Here is a 20,510-nt window from a genome sequence, read left to right as displayed (position 1 = left end):
TGCCAGACCACACAGTTCAGTTGCTGGGTTTGGGGTTTGTTGCTTTTTTTTTCTTTTTCCTTTTTTTTTTTTTTTTAATTCATGATGTTAAACTAAGGCCCCCCCAGGTCTGTCTCTCAGAGAGAACCACAAAAGGCACACACAAAAATAAAGTAAAAGTCCAAATGCCTGAGAAAAATAACTCCAGGTAAGGAAAGCAATTTCTTGAGACACTGTTTGGAGTTTTATTGGCAACAAGGCTCTGCCTTTCACATGCTTGGGCCCGGCCTTGCAGCCCGCTGCCTTTTCCCACCGGGAATGGCAATGGAAAGCGGGAGCGGGAATCTCCGCGCCCTGCCGAGACAGCCCGCATGGCCCCGCGGGAGCGCTGGGAGAAGCCTGCACTCGTCCCCCCACACCCTCCCCCATCCAGCCCTTGGCACGAGGTGGACGGCGCTTGCCCACGGGAAGAAAACAGCCCATTAAAACATTCACAACTGAGTTGATTTAAAAGCAGCCGGCGGCGAGGCCAGCCCGGCGGCAGCAGCCCTGGGGAGGACGTGTCCGCTGGGGGCAGCCGGCGCCGCATCCAGCATCGTTCCTTCCTGGGGAGTCCCAGCGGCACGGCTGTGCCCTGCAGCGCCCGGAGCGGCACGTGCCAGCAGCCGACGAGCCCGGATACCCTGTTTCCTCGACACGGCGCTCTCCTGCTTCCCGCCGGGAGCTCCCATCTCCTTTAAACACCCAAATCCTCTTGGTAGGGGAAGCCTTGAGACGCGCATTTCTATTGCACCTCTTCCTTGCAGATCCAACACTGCAAAACCATGCTGGGGCAGAAATATCTGCGGCTCCAAGATGCCCCCCACCTCTGGAGGAGTCTAAAGCCCTACTATGCCATACCCAGGCAGACCTCCCAGGCGTGGAGAGGACGGGAGAACAAGGGGTGCACGTTATAAATATAAAATCATTATCTGCTACAAACAGAAGACATATATTGTACATCTTTGACCCATATACACAAGAACACAATATACACAGAACGCCTCGGAGGAGCGGGGGCTTTGCAAGGTTTCGGGAGATGCTGTTCCCCTGCCAGCCCCCCCCGCGCCAGAGGGGGGTGTACCCACAGCACAGCAGTCACCAAAAATCCTGTCAAGCTGGCGCACGTCATTTGAACCACGCTTGGATGGAGTGATCTGTCACCCCCCCGCCGTGCCTGCACCGCTGCCCTGGGGGAGAGGGAGGCGAAGAGGAGGGAGAGGAGAGAGGGCAGGTGCGAGGGGCTCTCTCGCGAACCCACAAAGTGCTTGGGGTCTCCAGACCCTCGGAGCGAAACTAGGCCCTGAGAGAAACTTCTTGCCCTGCCGCCCTCAGGGGGAAGGATTTTCCGGCCAGGCGCGTCTCTGATAAGGCATTTTCATCTGGGAGGTGGAGTGAACAGTGTCGGACGAGAGAAGGGGAGCAGACGGGGCAGCGCATGTGGTGGCAGGTTAACACGAGGCAGCGAAGCTGAGGTGGTCCCAGCCGGACAAGCCCAGGGAACGGGGCGGAGAGGACAGGAGGGCTTCGTCCTCGGCTCAGTTTATCTGTAAAGCTGCCCCCCATGTCTCACCGCAGCCCCTTCACGCCTCTCTCCCTGGCTCGAGCCACCGGCACGGCGTGAAATACTGACGGTCGTTGGAGTGGTACATCCAGGCGCATGGAGCGGCAGACAGGCACACGTTAAGAGTTAAGACAAGAGTCAATGTGAGCTTTGTACAGCGAGGAGCAGCTCCCGGCCGGAGTATCCGAGGCCTTGGGATGACAAAAATGCCACAGTGATCAGATTGGGCCAGGATGAGGGGGCGGGCGTGGGGGAGAGGAGGCAGTCGAGTCCTGGCACCTATCGGCGGTAATGATTGGGGGCATCTGCAAACATGTACTTGAGTCTGTAGGCTTCGGCGAGCAGGAGTCCGATCTCTTCGTTACCCCAGTGTATCGTGGGCAGGTTTTGTAACAACATTAGAAGGCCCTGAAAGAGGGGAAGGTGCTTAGTTTGGGGCGGTTGAAGGCAGAGTAGAGCTCCAGAGTGGGCTCAGGGCTGGCGTGACCAGAGGCAGCAGCACTCAATAACTTTCGCTCACCACACTCGCAGGTCTGAAAGGCTCAGAGGCAGCATTAAGATTAAGGACTGTGTTCACACTGGGCTCCCAACTAGAGCAACTCCCTCCCCTCTACCCTCAGGGAATTACTCCCAGCCCCAGGGACTTACTTGGAAGTCTTCCTCATCTAGGATCTCCTTCCGCCACTTGATCAAGAAGGCGGCGCAGACATACAGGTGGAAATGTGAGAATCCTTCCGGCTCCGACTGCAGACAGCAAAACTCTGGGTCAGCTCCTGCAGCTCAGCTGGAGCACGAACTTCCCTGGACAAAGGCGTCCTACTGGGCCACCCATCACCCAACTGGCTATAAACATCTTGGGGGCCACCCTGCTTTGCTTCCCTCATCTCCTCAGCTGCACAGTGCTGCCAGAAGACCTCCGTCCCCCCGCGTACAGGGAATTGGCCCTACGGCACCCAGCCGAGCAGGGAAGGCGGTGGGAGCCTGTGTACCTGGTAGGTGTCCCAGAGGCGGATGGTGCAGCGAAGAGGCAGCTCCCTCATAAGCAGATTGTTCATCCAGCGAAAGGCAAACTGCAGGTATTCGACCTCGTACTTCCTAAAGTGATTATGTACCTGCTCTGAAACAGCACATTTCACTTACATAGCTGGGGACCACGGTGCCCGAGCCCCTGCACAAGGCACTGCCCCCGACACATCAGCTTTCATGCACTTTCAGGCTGAGGCCTCATCTCCCAAACGCCTCTGCTCCTCACCCCGTGCTACCTGGCCAGCAAAACCCCGTTCCCTGGAGGTTTCTGGCCGACCCTAGTGTGCCCTGCTTCCATACATGTTGTAGGTAAGCATCTACCCCTACACTGAGGGTTGCTGCTTGCAAACAGCGGGGCTGTTGTGACCTGCTCAGATCCCCTTGTCACCTACCATCGATCCGGCTGACCAGCTCCTCCAGGGCCTTGACTTTCTTCTGGATCCCTGGCTGTGCAAAGGTGTAGTTATCCTGTGGAGAGAGGCCACCAGTCAGAAGCAGCAGCTCCAACGACAGCTAGAAATGACCAAAACCAGATTCCCAGCTCCACAGGGAGCCAAGATCATCACGACCCAAGGAGACATGGCTCTTGAGCACCAGGATCACCTGCCCCATGTGAAATCCCTAGGCAGGACAGCGCCCGTTGGACAGCCACAGCATCTTATTTCCCCAGGATTTTACCCATGGGTTTTGCTTAGTGAAGTAGCAAAATCTCCCTGATACTGGGACATGTAGAGCACTCACCCAGACAGAGAGAGAGAATAACTGCCCTGCTACCCCACCAAGGGGAAAGAAACCTCCGTGGCCCCAGAAGAGGCTCACCTGTATCCCGTCCAGCAGCTTGCTCATGCACCAGAAGCTATCGGCTTCGATGCTCCGTAGAACATCCTGCGACAGGTTCGTCACATCAAAGTTTTCCACGTCCTCTTCTGCAAGAGAGGGAGAAGAGCGTCAGGAGGATGGAGGACACAGGCAGCTCATGGGACACACCAAGGGGCTTTATCAAGCCAAGGCAGGACAAGAGGCGCTACAAGGCTGCCTGCACGATGAGAGCAGCCTGCCTGGTACAGAGCACAGCACCCATGCACTGACCTACTTCTCCAACCCAGGCAAAGGGCTGAAGGATTCCAAGATTCAGAGGCCACGATCCAAACCCAGCCCAGGTCCCAGGGGACCACGGGAGAGATACCACAGCACTGCTGCTGTTTTTGTCCCTCTGGGGCAACAGATGTGCATGGGAAAAGCCCCTGCCATGTGGGATCCCTCCTGCTGGAGCCCATGCCACCCTGGGTAACAGCAGGTCTCGGCCAACTGATGGCACCATAGGGAGAACTGGGAGAGGTGAACCCATCACTGCAACCAGAAACCAGGGAAGCAAATGCTGCCTTTGACCCGGGGTAGCACGAGGGAGCTGAGATCCCCCTCCCTGCTTGGTAAAGAGAGGATTCATCAGTGCCAGCCCAGGACTGAATCACAACAGAGGCACCCAGAATGTGGCTGCCAACTCCAGGGGCACATCAGAAAGAACTGCCTAAGCCTCAGGAACCTCTGGAGGAGAGCAGGACTCTCGGGCACAGCTGCGAGGACCCAAAAGCACACAAACATCTTCCTGGAGAGCAAAAAGGCTCCAAGTTAAATCTAGCATGGGGCCTGACAGAGGGACTGCTCAGCTTCACAGAGGCTCTCTCCTCCTTGAGCCCAGCTGACAGGAGAGCTCCAGCAAACAGAAGCAGCCGCGTGCACGGAAAAGCCTTGCTGCAGGGCAAGCAGAGATTTGTGCAAGCTTGTTTTTCAAACCCAGTAAATTGGGGGTCTCAGAGCACAAGGGCTAGTGACAGCTCTGTCCCCAAAGGGAGTTCACAGAGTGCAAAAAGCTGCGCTCACTTTTAAATGGGCTTATGAACCCCTAGGAAGAGCAAGGGAGAGAGCAGAGGCCTTGAGGGTGGCACCGCAGTGATGCTGGCTGAGTTTGGAGCGGAGATCACCTGCTCCAGGCCAGGCACACCTTAACCTGGAGGCTGTAGAGGGCAACAGGCATGGGAAAGCAGTGGAAGCTAGGGAGGAGACAGGAGACACAGGTCCAGCTCTCCTGGCTCAGCCGACCCAGCAGCTCCTGCCCTTCCTCCTCAGGAGGAGAACACCCATCATGCTGTCATCATGCCGTTAAATCAGATCAACAGATGCCAGTGCTAAACTGGCCCACTTCCAAACCCAGAGGCTCAGAAATCCAAACACGCATCTTTGATCTTGCTTGGAAAAGAGCAAGAAAGGCAGAAGATGGGGCTTGGGGCTGGAGCTGGGCCACCCTCTTGGCTCAGATACGCTGCAGGGCAGCTGTCGCAGGTTGGCAGCACCATGAAAACCAACGCTCACAGACGCTGCCTGCAGGAGGATGGGAAGTGCAGAGCCAGTGACTCCAATGCCGCTCCCACCTCTGCTCTGGGGACAAGGGCAGCAACCCTGCCACCGCACAGGTGTCAAAGCAAAACAGCGGTAGGAGATCCCCAGCACAAGCGAACACACACAGCAAGGAGCTTAGAAAAAACCCCAGGTCTCTCGAGTGTGTGGCTCAGCACAAACATCTGCTCAGTGGCATCATTAGAGAGGCCTCATGGAAAGGAGCGAGATATCCAACATATGGCTCCGACAGGGACTGAAAGGGAGCCAGCAGCAGGGTGACAGCCACCCAGGGTCACAGGGTGCTCAAGGGCAGCTGGGGCTTGGCAAAAGTTCCTGTGAGTGACATTCCAACAGGACTCAGGGCTGACGCAGGAGAAGGGACGTCACAGTCCCACTTGAACCCCAGCCTCAAACGCCAGGCAGGGCATAGTTTGCAGCAGATTAGAGAAGCCAGGACTCCAGCCTCCCAAATCCCTGCTTTCTGTAGGGAAGCTTTAATGACTCCCCATATTCTGGCAGCTAGGGCTCAGTGCAGGACTAGGAACCCAGAGAACAGTTAAACCCAGCTCACAGCTCCGCATAGTAATGTGCCAGTCTGCGGCACGTGCAGCAAGCAACAGATCCAGGGCAAAACTGGAGTTCAGAACAAGGCTGATGTTACAGCCTGAGCTGGGTCAGTCGCAGTGTGACTAGTAACACCCAGGTACAAGGCTCCCCTTCCCTTCATCCAAGCTCCACTTCTGCTCCTGCTTACAGGGAAAGAGTCTTAATTTAACCATGATCAGGATTTAGTAACAAAGCCAGTTAGGAGCAAGCAAGATCAATACCTTCCGTGGCACTGCTCCCCTCTGCAGACTTGGTGAAATGCCAAAAGGTCCCAAAGTCGGGGCAATTGCTTAAGCAAGGCCTTGAATTGGGGATGGAAGCGGTCTCATATATCGAGATGGGCAGAGAGCACTGGGAGAGGGTGCAGGGGTCAGCACCGACACTACCTGTGGATGCTGACCTTCTTTCTGAGCTCTGCCACTGCCATTTTAAATGCAAACGAAAGCCCCGAGGGGTGGAGTGACTCAGGAGGGGCTGCAGAACGGAGCTGGGAGGCAGTTTTAACAGGCTGACAGCTCAGCAGCCCTGTGCTTGCTGGGCCCTCTGATCACCTGCAAAAAGGGACATGTGGTTTCCTCTGGCAGGTGTCAAGGTTTCTTCTCCTACCCCAGTCCGTAGGATGCCAGACTGCCTATCTCCATCCTCACTGCTCCCGCTCTGCCTCCCCAGCAGCACTGGCAGCCTGGGCCCATCCTACCCAGAGTGCAGCAACAGCAGGCTCAGCTGCTCCTGCAGCCTCAACACCTTCCTCGAGCTCTTCCTCACGGCAGCCCCAGCTGAAAACAAGCAGTGCACAGCAATCTGTGGCAGAAGCCATCGATCAGCTGGGAGGAGGAATAGCTCCAGCTATGGAGCTGGCAGTGGCAGGGGCCCAAAGCACCCATGCTTGCTGCCAAGCAGTCGAGGCAGCCGTGTTTGTGCAGGACGCAGGTAGAGCATCACAGGTGAGACAAGGGGAGACAGCTTGACATGCTGGGGGAAAGGGGAACACATGGCTGTTAAATCTATCCCATCTGCCAAGGGCTCGCAGCAGCCTGCACAGCACCTGGAAGGAACACAAGGAGTTTTGCATCCAGACTAGGTGCAAGTACATGGAAAGGATGGGTCCTGACTGGCGCTGGAGAAGTGGGCAGGGGAGTTCAGACATGGGGGAGTAGAATCCCTGGGGAAGAGCTGCTTCTCCGTTCTTCGGCCTAGGTGGTATTTTCTGAGGCTGGTCAAAGTGATTTGGGTTCAAGGCAATGCTTGGAAAGAAGAGGGAATCAATATTGATGGGACCCTTTCAGTCAGGCCAGGGAGATACAAGTTAATAAGAGGGACATCCAGTTTCCTAAGCATCCAAAACAAAGAGCTTCCTGCAAATGTTTTTCACTCACTGATCTGTTTACCTCCTTCATGACCTGGACAGGCGTATACCCTTCCTCCCCACACCTACAGTGGGGATGGAAAGCCACCAAGTCAGAGACACAGCAGCATAGCCCTGCTCCCAAATCCAGCCAAACTGCTAACTACTACCACGAGCGAGCTGTTTAACCCCTGTGCACACAAAGCCTGGGAGTTTGCTGGGTTACTGCTGACTGTTGGTTTGTTGCTCGTACCAACTTCAATGAAAGGAAGCTGCCAAATTGTCCTCTGAACGCGCTTGATAAGCTACTGACCATCCCCATCCCAAATCCCCACCTCTTCCCCATAGACACGCTCTAGCCCTTGGTGGGAAGCCAGCCAAACCCTCTGAAAGATGTTTTAAGCCTTGGTCTAGTAACTGATATATAATGGAGACACATTAATTAGCTGATGAGCAACAAGGAGGTTTTAATTTGTCTGTAGAAAATTTGATTTGTTGTCTGCAAATGCAATGCCTGCCCAAAGCATGGAATGATGGGTTAGACATCTACAGTGAACTTGGAGATAGGGACCAGCCTGTTATCAGAGGCGAGACTGCGATGTGAGAAGCAACTAGATTAAACAGTAGAAGACCAGGGTGTCAGCTTGGCCTTCTGCTGAACAGCTAACCACAGTCAACAGCTTGTGAACTCCCACCTCCACCTGTCAGCTCTGAATCACACATGCACACCACGGCCCCGGAGAGCTGTGATGGTCCTGCTGAGTCAGCTGCCTTCAAAGGCTTTAACACAAACATCCCAGGGAAGACGGTGGGCAGCTAAGCAAAGGAGACAGCCGGCAGCACAGTGGGTCCCTTCTAGCCTCTTCCAGTCAAGACAACACTCGTGCTGAAAGGAGAGTAGGGGCAGCAAACCCAAGAGGTCTGAGGATGGAGCCAGAGCCAGCTTTCAAGGAAAGGCAAGGGAAACTTTTCCAGGCCAGCTGTACACACACCTCTGAACGCAGAAATATCCCCAGATGATACAGAGGTGTATGAGCCCTCAGTGGCTCTGTGGGCAGGGGCTGCCTGAGCATTACAGATTATCCCCTTTCCCAAGGGGGATATAGCTTGAAGAATACAAGCAGAATTTCCTTTGAACTAGAGACTTCCCACGGAAAGGTGAGTTGTCCCTTGGCACCTGCTGCACAAGGATTAGCAAACTGTGCACGGCCTCCTTTGGCTCTCCTGTTGCATGGACCTGGGTGCAGTGCTGACTTGGCTGATCCAGGGATCCTGAGAATTAGTGATCCAACATGGAGAGCCTCCAGACCCGCCCTGCCCAGCATCAGCTTTTTGGGGAGCTGCCAGCAAAGGCAGCCGTAGAGAACAGCCAGTGCTTCAAACCTGTGACCTAAATCCTGTTGCAAAAGGGGTTACATGACACTGAGCACTGCCAGTTCTTTCCCATGTACATTCAAGGCAATTACTGATCTTGTCCTTAAACTCCGACTGCTACACAGCCAGAGCAGGTAGCCGCCGAGACAGCTTGTGACCTAAGGCTGGCTTTGCACCCCAGGCTCTGGGTATAGAAGGGGATGCATGATGTTGCTTGAACAAATTCAACTCAACAGGTCTCATACAGAAGGTTTTTTTCCCCTCCAACACAAGTTTCAGAGATAGCTGCAAACACGAAGGCCACATTCAGAGAGAAGAAGCTTCAGTCAGGGGTGAAACAGCCCTGGAAGATGGCAAGAAGCACGACCCCAGCAAAAGACAGACAGGTCCGATGCAGCATAAACTCTGCAGCTACATGCAGACAGAGTTGAGCCCCGACACCCAACATGGTACCCGACTGCAGGAAGTCACATCAGGTACCCACAGGCAGCTCTGACACTTCAGACCAGCTCCTTTCTTGCACATGTAACTCACTGTGTGCACAGCTCTGCTTCTAACCCAATACTCCATCCTGAGCAACCAGCCTCCACCAAGATTAAGTGCCATCAATGCCGCTCAAGCAATAAGGCACAGGAGAAGCCACTCAAAGGGAACCTGCTCAGACCCGACCTGACAGGCTCTTGACCCCCCAGGAAAGGGAATTCACTCCAGCTGGTAGCAGAGCCACATTTTGTGCCTTCTCCTTCAGGTTGTGAGGAGCAACAGCACTTCCTAGGGATCAATCCTGACCACACCAGCTACGACAGTGGAAACCGATGCGGCTTTCCTCTTCGCAACATCCTCAGAAGAGGCAGATCAGTACTGGTTTACAAAGCCTCAGCTAGATAGTGGAAGGCTTCCCACTGACTTCAAAAAGCTTTGGATCAGACCTTAAAAATATTTGTTCAACAGGATTTCTGTCACTAATACAGTCTTACAAATTCCTCTTTCCTTCTCTTTATAGTGAAAACTAAGAGCCTTTAGGCATAGGGATTACAGCATCCCAGCATTAATGTCAACCCCAAAACACAGCTAGAGCTGCAGAGAGAATAAAAATGCTATAGGTGGAAATTACTTTATCTCCAGCTAAAAGCAACTGGCTGACAAGAAAGCCAAAAGCAGCAGGGAGAAGTCAATTTGCTTTCTGAAACTCTCAGCTTGAGAAACACACCTGTACTGGCAGCACGGGACAGGAATCTTTATTTAAATAGTTTATTTGACACTCTCAGCAGGGTCTCTTTATACTTCACTCATTTCTCCTAGAACAAGAACTAGCTCCAAGCCCAAGCTTTGAGAGCAAGACGCAACCTCCAACTCTGTATATCAGGGCTTTGCCTAAGCTCCCTCAGCACCTAAAAGGCACCATTCTCCTCCGAGCTGTAAGGATGTTAAGTCCATTCAAATGCAAATCCACCCTTAGCACTTCAACATCCGTGGCGCTCAGCAAGGTTATGAGACTGAAGTCAATTCAGCCAGGCAGCAAAGATACAGTAAGAGGTCAAGATGCATCTTCAGCCTGGCACAGGCACTGAAGGAAGAACACATCATCCCCACCAGCAAGGCAAGCTTTTCTGATGCCAGCACTTCACACCATTTCAAACACCGGGGTCGAGAGGCAGCACGGTGCTTCAAACAGCAAATGTCACTTACCAACATACTCAGAGAGGAACACAACAAAGAACGGAGTGACCAGGTCATTGATTCCCTGTACATAGCCGCTGGCTGGGTGTCGAATGGCCCAGATAAACAGGATTCTTTCAAAGATCTAGGGAAGAATGAGGGAAAGCAGGTACCTGCATTAGCCGTGCACAAAGGAAAGGCAGAAAAGCATAACCGCTAAGCTCAGGGAGCTGAGATCATGCACTGGCAGGCTCTTCTGCAGCAATAGGGGTAAGATAAGCATACAAGTCTTAGGAGAGACTCCTGTATGATCCACAGATCCCACACACAGGCCAGCCCACACTTCAGAGAACAAGGCAGCCCAGGCTCCTCATCAAAGCCTCCGCCTGAAGAAATGCAAACCCAACTTTTCAAGATCCAGGTGGCTTAAGACCCTTCCACCCATAGGACAGGGCTGCCCTTCAGCAGAGCAGCACGCCTTGCTGAACACCACGTGGAAAGCTAAGGCTGCTGTCTGATATCAGCACAGTACTCCCAGCAAAACATCACAGATGGGGATAGTTCCCAACAGAACAGCCTCCCCACAACCAACGTGTTACTTCCAGACTGCCCCAGCCCCAGGACACCGCTTTCTGACATACCACATACACATGCTGAGTTTGTTTCCGACGAGGAGAGATGCCCAAACCTCCTGGCCACCTCTCAAACCCGTCCGTGCCCGGGTTTCTCACACGCTGCTTCGCACAAAAGAGGTTTTGTAGCAAAACAGAACTGATCTCCTGTTCTGGTTCAAATGCCTTGAATTTGTCTCAAAACAAAAGCTTCAGATCTTTTACCAACTCTTGGCTACATCTCGCCACAAAAGAGCTGATCTCATAACTCCTGAGCTCCAAGTCTGACGTCTTCCAGAAACATGGGACAAGACCGAACCGTTTCAGCAGGTGCTGGCACCAGGAGCTGTCAGCCAGGGAAGTTTCCCCACAAAGCCAACTCACTAGTGCCAGCGCTGGTCTAACTCCACACACACCCCCCACGGCAGATGTCCCATGGCATTTCACTCCCCCTTACCTCCTGGACGAGCGGCTGCTGGAAGAGGGGGATGAGTGGGTTGGTCCTTGGAATGTCAATGTGGATCTGGAAGAGAACGTGGGTTACACACACCAGCTGTGCTTTTCAGGGGCACAATAACTTGTCAGAGTCTAACAGAGGAGAATCCACCCCTCAGTGTCCCCCCAGGCAAAATCTGCACTTGCTGACAAGTGCAGTGAGGGCTACAGATGACAGCTGCACTGAGAAAACCATCTACAGTTTTATCTCCAGTCTCCTCCGCTCAGGTGTGGGTAGATGGCCAGAGCCAGGGTCTGAAATCTAGTTATCAGTTTAGGGAAGGCTTAAACTAATATCTCTGAGAAGACAGACACAAACACAGTGCCCTGTCCCAAAGGAGAAGACTCCTAATAATTATAGCTAAAGTCCTAGCATGACCCCAACTGCAAGAGGGAGGAAAGGGATATACCAAGGCAGAAAGCCAGGCAACAGGCAGAGGGCTCATACCTGTCTGTAGGTGTCTTGATGGTGTTCCTCATTCCGGGAATCGTAATACTGCTGGATGAAGCCAAAGTACTCCTCCCGCTTACGCTGCAAAGTCAGCTTTCGCCGCTCCATGTTTGCGGGGAGATAACCCTGCAGCAGGGAAACCTGTGTCAGGGCAGGCCCTCTTCTCTCACCACAAACCATCCCCCAAAATCCTGCCAGTCAGCTGTGCACCTGGAAGCATCAGGCACAGAGACTCAAGAGCTGGGGAAAGAGCTTTCATGGGGCTTGGCTTTTCCAGCTCCTGATGCTTTTACTCATCTTGGAGCAACCCAACTTCATGGGATTCAGTTTCCTAAACCAGAGGGAACAACATATTCCCAGCACCAGTCTGGGCTTTCTGCTCAAGGAGGATGTAGCAATTACACTCCTCAAGTGAAAAAATATCACCTACAGCTCGCCTGTAGGCCGGGCACAGATACAGCATGAGCAAACCTGGTTGTGAGACACAGGAAAGTCTAGGAGCCAATGTCCCTGGCTCGGCACATTGTCCCCAGACTCCTGCATCACAGCTCCAAGTACTCACTGAGAGGAGACGCCACGTCACGGGCCGGACCTCTCTGGGCACACCAGGCCAGCTGCATTTCCTCAGCTCATCTGCAAACGGACAGTGGTGGCAATGGATTAGATCCTAGGCACGTCCAGGCACCACTACACCTAGAAGGAGAGGAAAGCCCAGTCTGCTCCTGCAGGCTCTGGAGACACTGAGCCTCCAGGAAGGCTCCACATTTGCAATGACTGGGGATGTAGGTCTGCAGCGAGGGGAGTAGAGATGTTTTTAGCTCAGCCTGGGCACCGGTCCTCCGGAGCCTCAGGTCCCACGCAGAGCCCAACAGTGATCGCAACCGTCATTTGTAAGATGTAGAAAGACAAAAGACGGGGGACAGGGAGCTGGTGGAGGACATTACCATGTGCCAACAGAGCAGTTTGTGCAACCATCCCACTTGGTGCAACTGCAGGTAGTAATTTTTTCTACCCTGGAGCAGACCCAATTACAACCTGAAGCAGGCAGCAGGCCCCCTCTGCCTTCCCCTTCCCTCTCCCATTTTGCCACTCACCCAGGTCCGTGTTGTGACTGGAAAGGAGCTGCCGAAACTTCTCCAGGCGGGTTTTCTCCCTCACTGTCATGGGGGGAGCACCCGAAGCATTTTGGTCAGAGATTCGGGCGACAAGTGGAATGACGGGCCGAAGGGGAAGGGACTGCTGCTTCTGAAGGGGGGTCCGCACACAGGCCTCCTCTGCAGGGAGCAGACGCTGCAGTGAGGCAGGGAAGGAGACCGCACCTCTCCAACCCTACCTCCTCCTCTGGCCACTGTCAGAGACCTGCCACTGCAGATTTCACCCTGCTCTTCCCCAGCCCCAGCAAACAGAGCATCACTGGCCTGCTCCGAGGAATCAGCCAGTTCACAGGCATCTGTTGTGACTCTTCCATCACTTTCCCATTTCTCCTTCCCTTTCTTCCTCCTGCATCCAGACACCTAACTGCCAGTAGAACAGACTTCCCTCTTCACATGGGAAGCCATGGGCAGAAGGATACAGGAGACAAGGCAGAAGGAGCCCATGGGAATCCCAGAGGAACTGACCTTCAGATCTGCTCTGCTCATCTCTGATCTAGTGATCAAGCTAATTGCTAGCACAGAGAGAGGAGGCGACGGGCTGCCAATGCCACCTGCTGGCAGCAGGGACCTGCTGGGTTACTTCCACAGCACAGGCAGCCATCTGCCTGCGACAAGGCAGAGCGAGCAGGGGCTGATGCTGCCCAGTTCCCTGCCCAGGCTGTACTGACCTGGGCTCTACAGGGCCTCACCCAAACCTTTACTAAGAGCAGCACATTAGGACAGAAAGGAAGCAGACAGGGAGCAACCCCAAGCAAGAACTTAACAGATCTCAGAAATCATTTAGCACCCAGAACACAGGATCCTCTGAGACAGACGTGCCTGTATGCAGGACACTGAGCAGCAGAGGAGATGGAAGCATTAAGGCCAGGACTCCAAAAATGGTTCCCTGTATACTACAAGGAGGCAAAAGCCTCTGTTGGGCTTCTGGGCTGCACCACAGCCTCTCACCCATAACATGCGAGTAGCAGCTGAGTTCAGTGGCCAAGCAGGAGAGCGCCAGAGCAGGAGGCTGCTCCTCAAGATGGCTCTTACCAGATGTCCTGGAGAGCTGGGCCTCACTGCTGGACTTGATGACCTTGCAGTTGGTGGGCATGTCGCTGAGGGCGGACTGGGCCCGCTCGGGTTTTGCCCGCAGCTTGCTGTGGTTCTCCAGAACCTGGGCTGCCGTGGCCTTGGCCACTTTAGAGTTCAGAGTTTGCAAAGAAGAAGAGGAGGAAGAGAAGTCCTCATCTTCATCATCACCGATGTCCCAGGCATCACTGGTGTTGCGGGCAAACTCGTGAAAGCTGGAGGCCTTCTTACTTTTCATAGGCAGTGCGTTAGCCTTGGAGCGGTCCTTGATGAAGCTGGGAGCCAGAGAGAAACAGTATCAGAGCAATGCTATCAGACGAGTCCATTTTCTTTCCTTCCCTACGTCCTCACTCCAATCAGCCAGTCCCTTTTTCCAGTTTCCCCATTCTTCCTCCCAAACCCAAGGAATGTTAAGTCTCTCCAGGCTGCCTGCTGCCGGGAGGCAAAGCCCAAGCTGGTATGATGGCAGGGCAGAGGCCACAGCGCCAGCAGACAGCTGGAGAGGCGCCAGGCTTCCCAGCCCAGAAGGGCAAAGAGGAGAGATGTACAATTCCTCCAGCTCCGCCTCCCCCCACTCTACAGAAAACAGGTAGATTAACACCCAAAAAAAGTCTTGCGACCTGGGGAGAGGCATATCAGAGGTTAGATGAAGCCGGTCTGTACTCGCGGACACTCCTGATACAGCTGCAATGGCTCCCAGCACACAGAGCAGCCTGCTGCTTTTCTCAGGCACAGGAGACTTCACGTTTACCCTTAAGCTACAGAAGTCAAAGTCCACCACCTGAAGCGTCACAGAAAAGGGGAACCTTCACCACTACACAGCATGAGATAGAGACAAGGAGGCAGTTCAGATCAGCTCTGCCTTTTGCTGCTGGGAAGCATGTTGTGATTCTGCAGCCTTGCAGCTGCCAGGCAGCTTTACCTCCCCTTCCCCTAATTCTTCTGTCTCCGAAGGGGAGCAGAAGGCTCAGACACCATTGCTAAAAACCACGCCCATCTCCTTTGATGTAGCTGGTATGATATGGATTTCCGGCCATAAAGGGTGCCAGCAGATAAGCTTTCCCTGCAAGCTCTTGCAGAGCTCAAGACAGCACCACAGGCCACTGCTGCCCTTCTCTGCTGGAACATCACAGAACCAGAGGATGCTGGAGACCTCCACCTACTGCAGGACTGAGCCAAAAACCTGTAAAGCCTCGTGGCCTGCGTCTCCAGAAGATAAACACTTACTTCTTGGTGAGCTGGGGATCCAGCGGAGGATGCTGTGCTCCGTAGACAGGTTGAATGCTGCAGAAAGGGGACAGAAGAAAAAAAGAGACAATGCAAGGAGCCACAGAACACCCATGAATAATCTCCTCAGCCTAGTCTGGGGTCACACTTCTTGCCTGCTGTCGGGAGCTGAATACAGACCAAAAGCAACTTCAATAACCTTCTGTCTTCAAAGCCTTAGATCCAAAGTGCCACATTCAGCCGCAGATTTGTTCTACGCAGCAGCAAAAAGCAGCCTTGTTTAAACTTTTAGGCTCTCTCCAGCCTGAGCTGGGATTTGAGATCCGCTCTTTTCTGCGCCACCAATTCACTCTGAGTGACCGTGTGTCTCAGTCCCCCTGTCTTATACCCTAACATTCATTCTCTTTTCCATCGAGGGGATTTCCAGGTTTGGGAATTCACATTTCTGAGCCCTGCAGGAGAGGGAAAGACTCTAGCCAGTGACACTGAGCCTCCTTCACAACACACCTGAGGGTTTGAACACCACACTGACTCTCAGGCTTGTAGCCAACGCTACAGTGAAACAGCGTCTGGTATGTAACACGGTTTGACTCGGGTCCAAATCCCAGCTTAACCGACTCTACTTTCTATGTGGCCTGAAATGAGTCACCACATCTCAGTCCCTCGGCTCCCCTCCCCGTGGAATGGGGCTAGTGGGACAGGGAGCCCGAGGGCTGCAGGCACTGCAACACCTCAGAGGAGCTACTAGACGAGTGCTCATCACTAGTTTTACAGGCTCTGGATGCAAGACAGGGATCCTGAGTTACTACCTCCATTTGGGCAACTATTCACAGCCAGCCCACCCTGAAAAACCACCTCTGGAAAACAAGCCCTCCCCACCCCCTGGTACACAGCACGGCACCGCATCCCATGGCAGGGACAAGGGCCCATTCAGAGCTGGCACACAAGGGACAGGCTCCTCTTGGGTCAACAGAGCTGGCCTGGTTTCCAGGAGCTGCAGATGGTGCCCGGCAGTAAAACGAACAGAGCCCAGCCGTGTTGGAGGGGGATGACAGCCTGGTGCAGCTGGAAGGCGCACTGGGAACCAGTTGATGCTGGGGAGGCAGCAGCAACAGGCCCAGCTGGCAGGGGAGAGATGCAGAGATCCCGGGCAGAGGCTGGAAACAACTACAGCACAGAATGATGCTGGTGGTGAAGCCAACAAGGGGTAGGCTCGCCACTGCAGCAGCCATCTCTCGTAGCTGGAAATGCTGAAAAGGCTCACTGTGTTTACCCACCAGCGATCAAGCCTAGGAAAGTTTGCTGACTAATTAGCATCTAGCAGTCAGGGCAGCTATTAAGCAGAGGCACCCCCGTGGGTGGGCATAGCAAGCAGATTATCAGGAGTAAGAAAAACAATCCCTCCAGATCAGCGCTGCTTCCCAATGACTCATGGCAGCTCCTCGCAGAAGAGGTGCTGGCAGAGCCTCTCTGATACCCAGCACCAAGCTCACACCGTCTCGTGACAGCAGTCACAACGCTGCTCCTCTCTGCGCAGGGGTCCACACGCTGCTGACGGGCGACTGCTTTGGTTCACTTGCAAAGGCCTGAAGTGCACGAGCCAAACGAATGATGTGTGTTAGACAGAGGAGGGGATGTGGCAGCCAGCTCTGGGTGAAGAAACCCTTTCCTGGGGCTCTGAAGCAATGGGCCGATGCCTTCACTGGCTAACAGCTAATACAACTGCACAGGGTCCCACCTCCCAAGCAGCTCTTTTTAAAGAATGCGAACCCAGGCTCCCCCAAACAAAGTATCCCAAGCTGATGTAATTGCACAGCTCATCAGCCTGGGCTCCCACACAAGCACCTGAAGATGACAGTCTCATTTCCAGCAGGCTACAGAGGCAGGGCTGAACACCACTGTCCTGCACTGGTGAGCACCAACCGCTGCAAGAAGCGGGTTTGCCCTGTGTTTGTCCCATCTTCGCCAATTCTCTGCCCTAATCAACTGTGCAGAGGGTGTAACAGGCTGGACAGGAGGGGTGCAAATGCTCCGAGGTGTGCAACAGGTGGCTTCTAAGATACACGAGCACATGCACAACTGCCAGACGGCTGGTCTGTGCCGTAGAGTCTGTGGTACCCTCGATGTGTGATCCTGCTCCTTTAGCTCATGTCCATGAGGTTGAGTCCCAGCAGATCCTACAGCTCCACACAAAGGTGCATTACCACATCCTACTTTTACAGCTGAGAAAACTGAGGCAGGGGAGTGATACCACCAAGTGATGCTCAGTAAACTCTATTTACTCACTCTTGTCTGGTTTTCCCTGATGCAGCTTGGCTAGATGACTTCTGCTGTCTCCAAGCTTAGCTCCCTGCATGAAGCTGTCTTCACCTGACTTCTGCATGGACAGAAAGCTCAGGGCAGGCACCACCTCTCAGCAAACACACCATTGAGTCAGGAGCTGAGACCTAAGCTGATGCTATGCTCCCAAACTGACTGGACAAGTCCCTTGTCCTGTCTCTGTTTAAGGTCTTTGGGACAGGCATTTCCTGTTACCCGTATGTTCAGCATCTGGTACAGCGGGTGACTCGTGCAACGGCTGTGGTATCTGCGTTACACCACTTACAAGGAGATCATCAGGTGTGGGTTATTGACACCGCAGCAGAAAGCATATCCATATCAGCGCCGCTTCGGACATAGAACATATTTATTCCTAGTAAACTCTGCTTCTGCCCTTTTAAAATAGCCATTAAATACTCCCCAACCCCCCCGAGCCTGGCCGCCCATCTCTCTAAAGGGCAGGAAATAAACAACCCGTCGCACAGGGTAACGCACTAGACCAACCTGCCAACGCATCTCCAAAAAATTACTGGGGCAAGAATTCCCAATTCAAAAACCACAGGGCAGTATTGGAAACAACATTTACTAGTTCTGCCACCCTAAATCTACAGGGGAAAAAGCACCAACTAAAAGCTAATACAACTAAGTAACGAAATGCACAAAGCACCATGGAAAGAGAAGCTAACACAGTCTCCAAATCTTTACAAAGCCTCCCTCTGCCAGCTTGTCAGGGCAAAGAAAGCAGAGAGCCAAGAATCTGTACAGGAAGATCTCTCAAAGCTCACACAAAAAAGAAGAAAGGAGCTTCACACCTAGTGACCATGGATGCAGCACATCCCACCATCACCTTTCGTGGGTGTGTTGCCCAAGACTTGTTGGTAACCGTCCCTGGAAAAGACTGGCACGCAAGGTATTTAGAGGTGGTAACAAGGCTCCTGGACAGCAGCATATTTGCCAAGCAGCCAGTTAGAAGCAGGGGAGAACTTTGCCAAAAACTTGATATTGGAGCACATTGCCTAGGCAGGACTGGCTGCCTCCCAGACCGGTTCACCTGGTTTGAGCTTTCCAAGCTGAAGCTTGAAGACACCCACTGCAGAACAGATAAGTTGTCTAAGACCTCAGCGTGGCTGTGACCTTCGGGTAAGGGATGGGAGCAATCGGGAGGCAAAATTTTTGGAATAGCACAGCATTTTCTTTCCCCACGAGCAGAAGAAAAATGTGTAGTGTTTGTTGCTTTCCCTTTGCTTGCCACAGACCTGGACTGTCCCACTGACCTGAGGGAGCTGGTGCAGTGACAAAGAACTGAGGAAAAGCACATTAGAAAGAGAGATTTAACTGGCCTAGCAGGATTTATAGCCAACTAAGCATTTCAGGCTGCATCCGCACACCAGGAGGGGAAGGGCAGGGTTCAGATACAGCAAACAAGAGCAAACATGAGGAGCACCAGACAAGAATAGCACTTGTGAAAGCCCCCCCGGAGAGGTAGATGCCCTCTCCCCATGGGAGCCTTGCTCCCAAAGCCTTGTAGGGAGCATCTCCTTCATCACCACCAGCCTCTTCTTCCTAAACATTGCCTGAACCAGACATTTCACTTGTTTCTCCCATCCTCAGGTGACTGTGGGTGCCTCAACATGACCAGGAACCAGGATGTGACAGTCAGAGGGATCGAAGCAGGGGAGGTGCACACAGAGACCCCCTATAGTCCCTGGTGTTGAGTAGAGGTGGAGAGGTGGACCAGGAGTGACAGCCCGCATAGGGGAGGATAACTGGGGGTGGGGGCCACATGCATTGCCAGGGGCACCTGTTTGGGGCAGGGTTGCTGCCCCCCAAGACGACACCTCTAAGGGCTTCGGGAAGGGATGAGGTTTCTTCAGTATCTGTGGAAAGGAGGACAGTACAGCCCTGGCTCCAAGGCTGCCCCAGGGCAGCCTTCAAGGCCCTGACCCCCTCCAGCCTGCTTCCCATGGGATGGAGGGTGCACACAGGGGTCCCTGCAGCCCACACTCACCCTGCCCTACCCTACAAATGACGGGGCAACACTGGCACTACCCTCATACAGGTGGACTTCCTCCAGCAAAATTCCCCTGCCCCATAGCCTGGGGAGCCCCGGCATCCCCCCCGTTGCAGGGACGAACACCAGGACCCCCAACCAGCTCCCCTGCCCCGCAGCCGGGATAGATACCCGTGGTATCCCCCGACTCTTGCAGGGGGGTACCCCGGGACCCCCAGTCCCACAGCCAGGGTGGACGACACTGAGAGCCCCTTCCCCAGGCAGAGGGGCTGCTCCAGCTCCCCTACCCAAGGCTCCCCCGCTGGGGAAGGGGGGGCTGCGGCCCCTGCACCCCTTCCCCGGGGGGCCGGTACCGGCCGAGGCGGGCCCCGCTCACCTGCCCGGCAGCTTGGCGCTCCGTTTCCAGAACTGCCTGCCGCTCTCGGCCGCCATGGCGGAGGGGAGGGGCGGAGCGGGCCCGGCCGGCCAGCCAGCGAGCGAACGAGCCCACCGGCCGGCCGGCCCCGCGGCGCGGCGGCGGAGCGCGGAGGAAGGCGGCGGCCCCCCGCAGGCCGCCTTCACCGCCGCCCGCCCGCGGCCCTCGGCGGCGCCATCTTGGGTCCGGGCGGGGAGAGAGCAGCCATTGGCCGTTTCGGGCAAGGAGCTGCTGATCGACCAATCGCGAGCCGGAAGTTGTATGACATAAGTTAAGAGGCGGGGTCTGAAGAGTTGGAGGCGGGGTTGTACGAGGCGGGAGAGACCATCGGGGGTGTGGGGGGAGTGATAAACCAGCCCGCCCCGGACGAGGGGAGAATGGAGCAAACCACTAGCAATTTGTTGGCATGGAGTGGGACGCAAAAGCGACGCTGAGGCGGCAATACCTGTATGGGCTGGGAGACAGAGGGAACCCCGAAAAGGGGAGGGCGGGTAGGGTTAAATACGGCCCTGGGAAAGGGGAGAGACCATTCATGCTGCGGAGGGAGAGGCACGCCCAGCAAGCACCTGGGCGAAACCATCGGGAGAGGGCGGGGGGAAGCGGGTTAAACCACCCACAGGGCCGCGAGGCGCAGCCGTTGGACTGAACCATGATCGGGGCGGGGGGACACACACTGTGTGGTGTCAGGGTCCAGCTGGACGCCTGTGGCACCCCGGCGTGGCCCCGCTGGCACCCGGGGCTGTCATGGTCCCCTCAAGGATTCAAAG

General features: G+C 54.5%; 1 protein-coding gene across 1 annotated transcript; it reads right to left on the bottom strand.

Moving 5' to 3' along the window:
- Positions 1-200: 200 nt before the first annotated feature.
- On the bottom strand, positions 201-19,959 carry TBC1D22B (TBC1 domain family member 22B). The gene is made up of 13 exons (XM_075115363.1): positions 19,705-19,959; positions 14,999-15,055; positions 13,733-14,046; positions 12,641-12,820; positions 12,109-12,179; positions 11,544-11,672; positions 11,058-11,123; positions 10,020-10,134; positions 3,428-3,534; positions 3,001-3,076; positions 2,572-2,699; positions 2,231-2,326; positions 201-1,990 (listed from the first exon to the last, which is right to left on the bottom strand). The coding sequence occupies exons 1-13, from the start codon at positions 19,758-19,760 to the stop codon at positions 1,862-1,864; spliced, it is 1,524 nt and encodes a 507-aa protein (XP_074971464.1). The 5' UTR covers positions 19,761-19,959; the 3' UTR covers positions 201-1,861.
- Positions 19,960-20,510: the final 551 nt, after the last annotated feature.

This window comes from Phalacrocorax aristotelis, chromosome 21 (assembly GCF_949628215.1).
Source record: "Phalacrocorax aristotelis chromosome 21, bGulAri2.1, whole genome shotgun sequence".
Lineage (NCBI taxonomy): Eukaryota > Metazoa > Chordata > Aves > Suliformes > Phalacrocoracidae > Phalacrocorax > Phalacrocorax aristotelis.
This window is presented reverse-complemented; position numbering and strand designations above follow the sequence as displayed.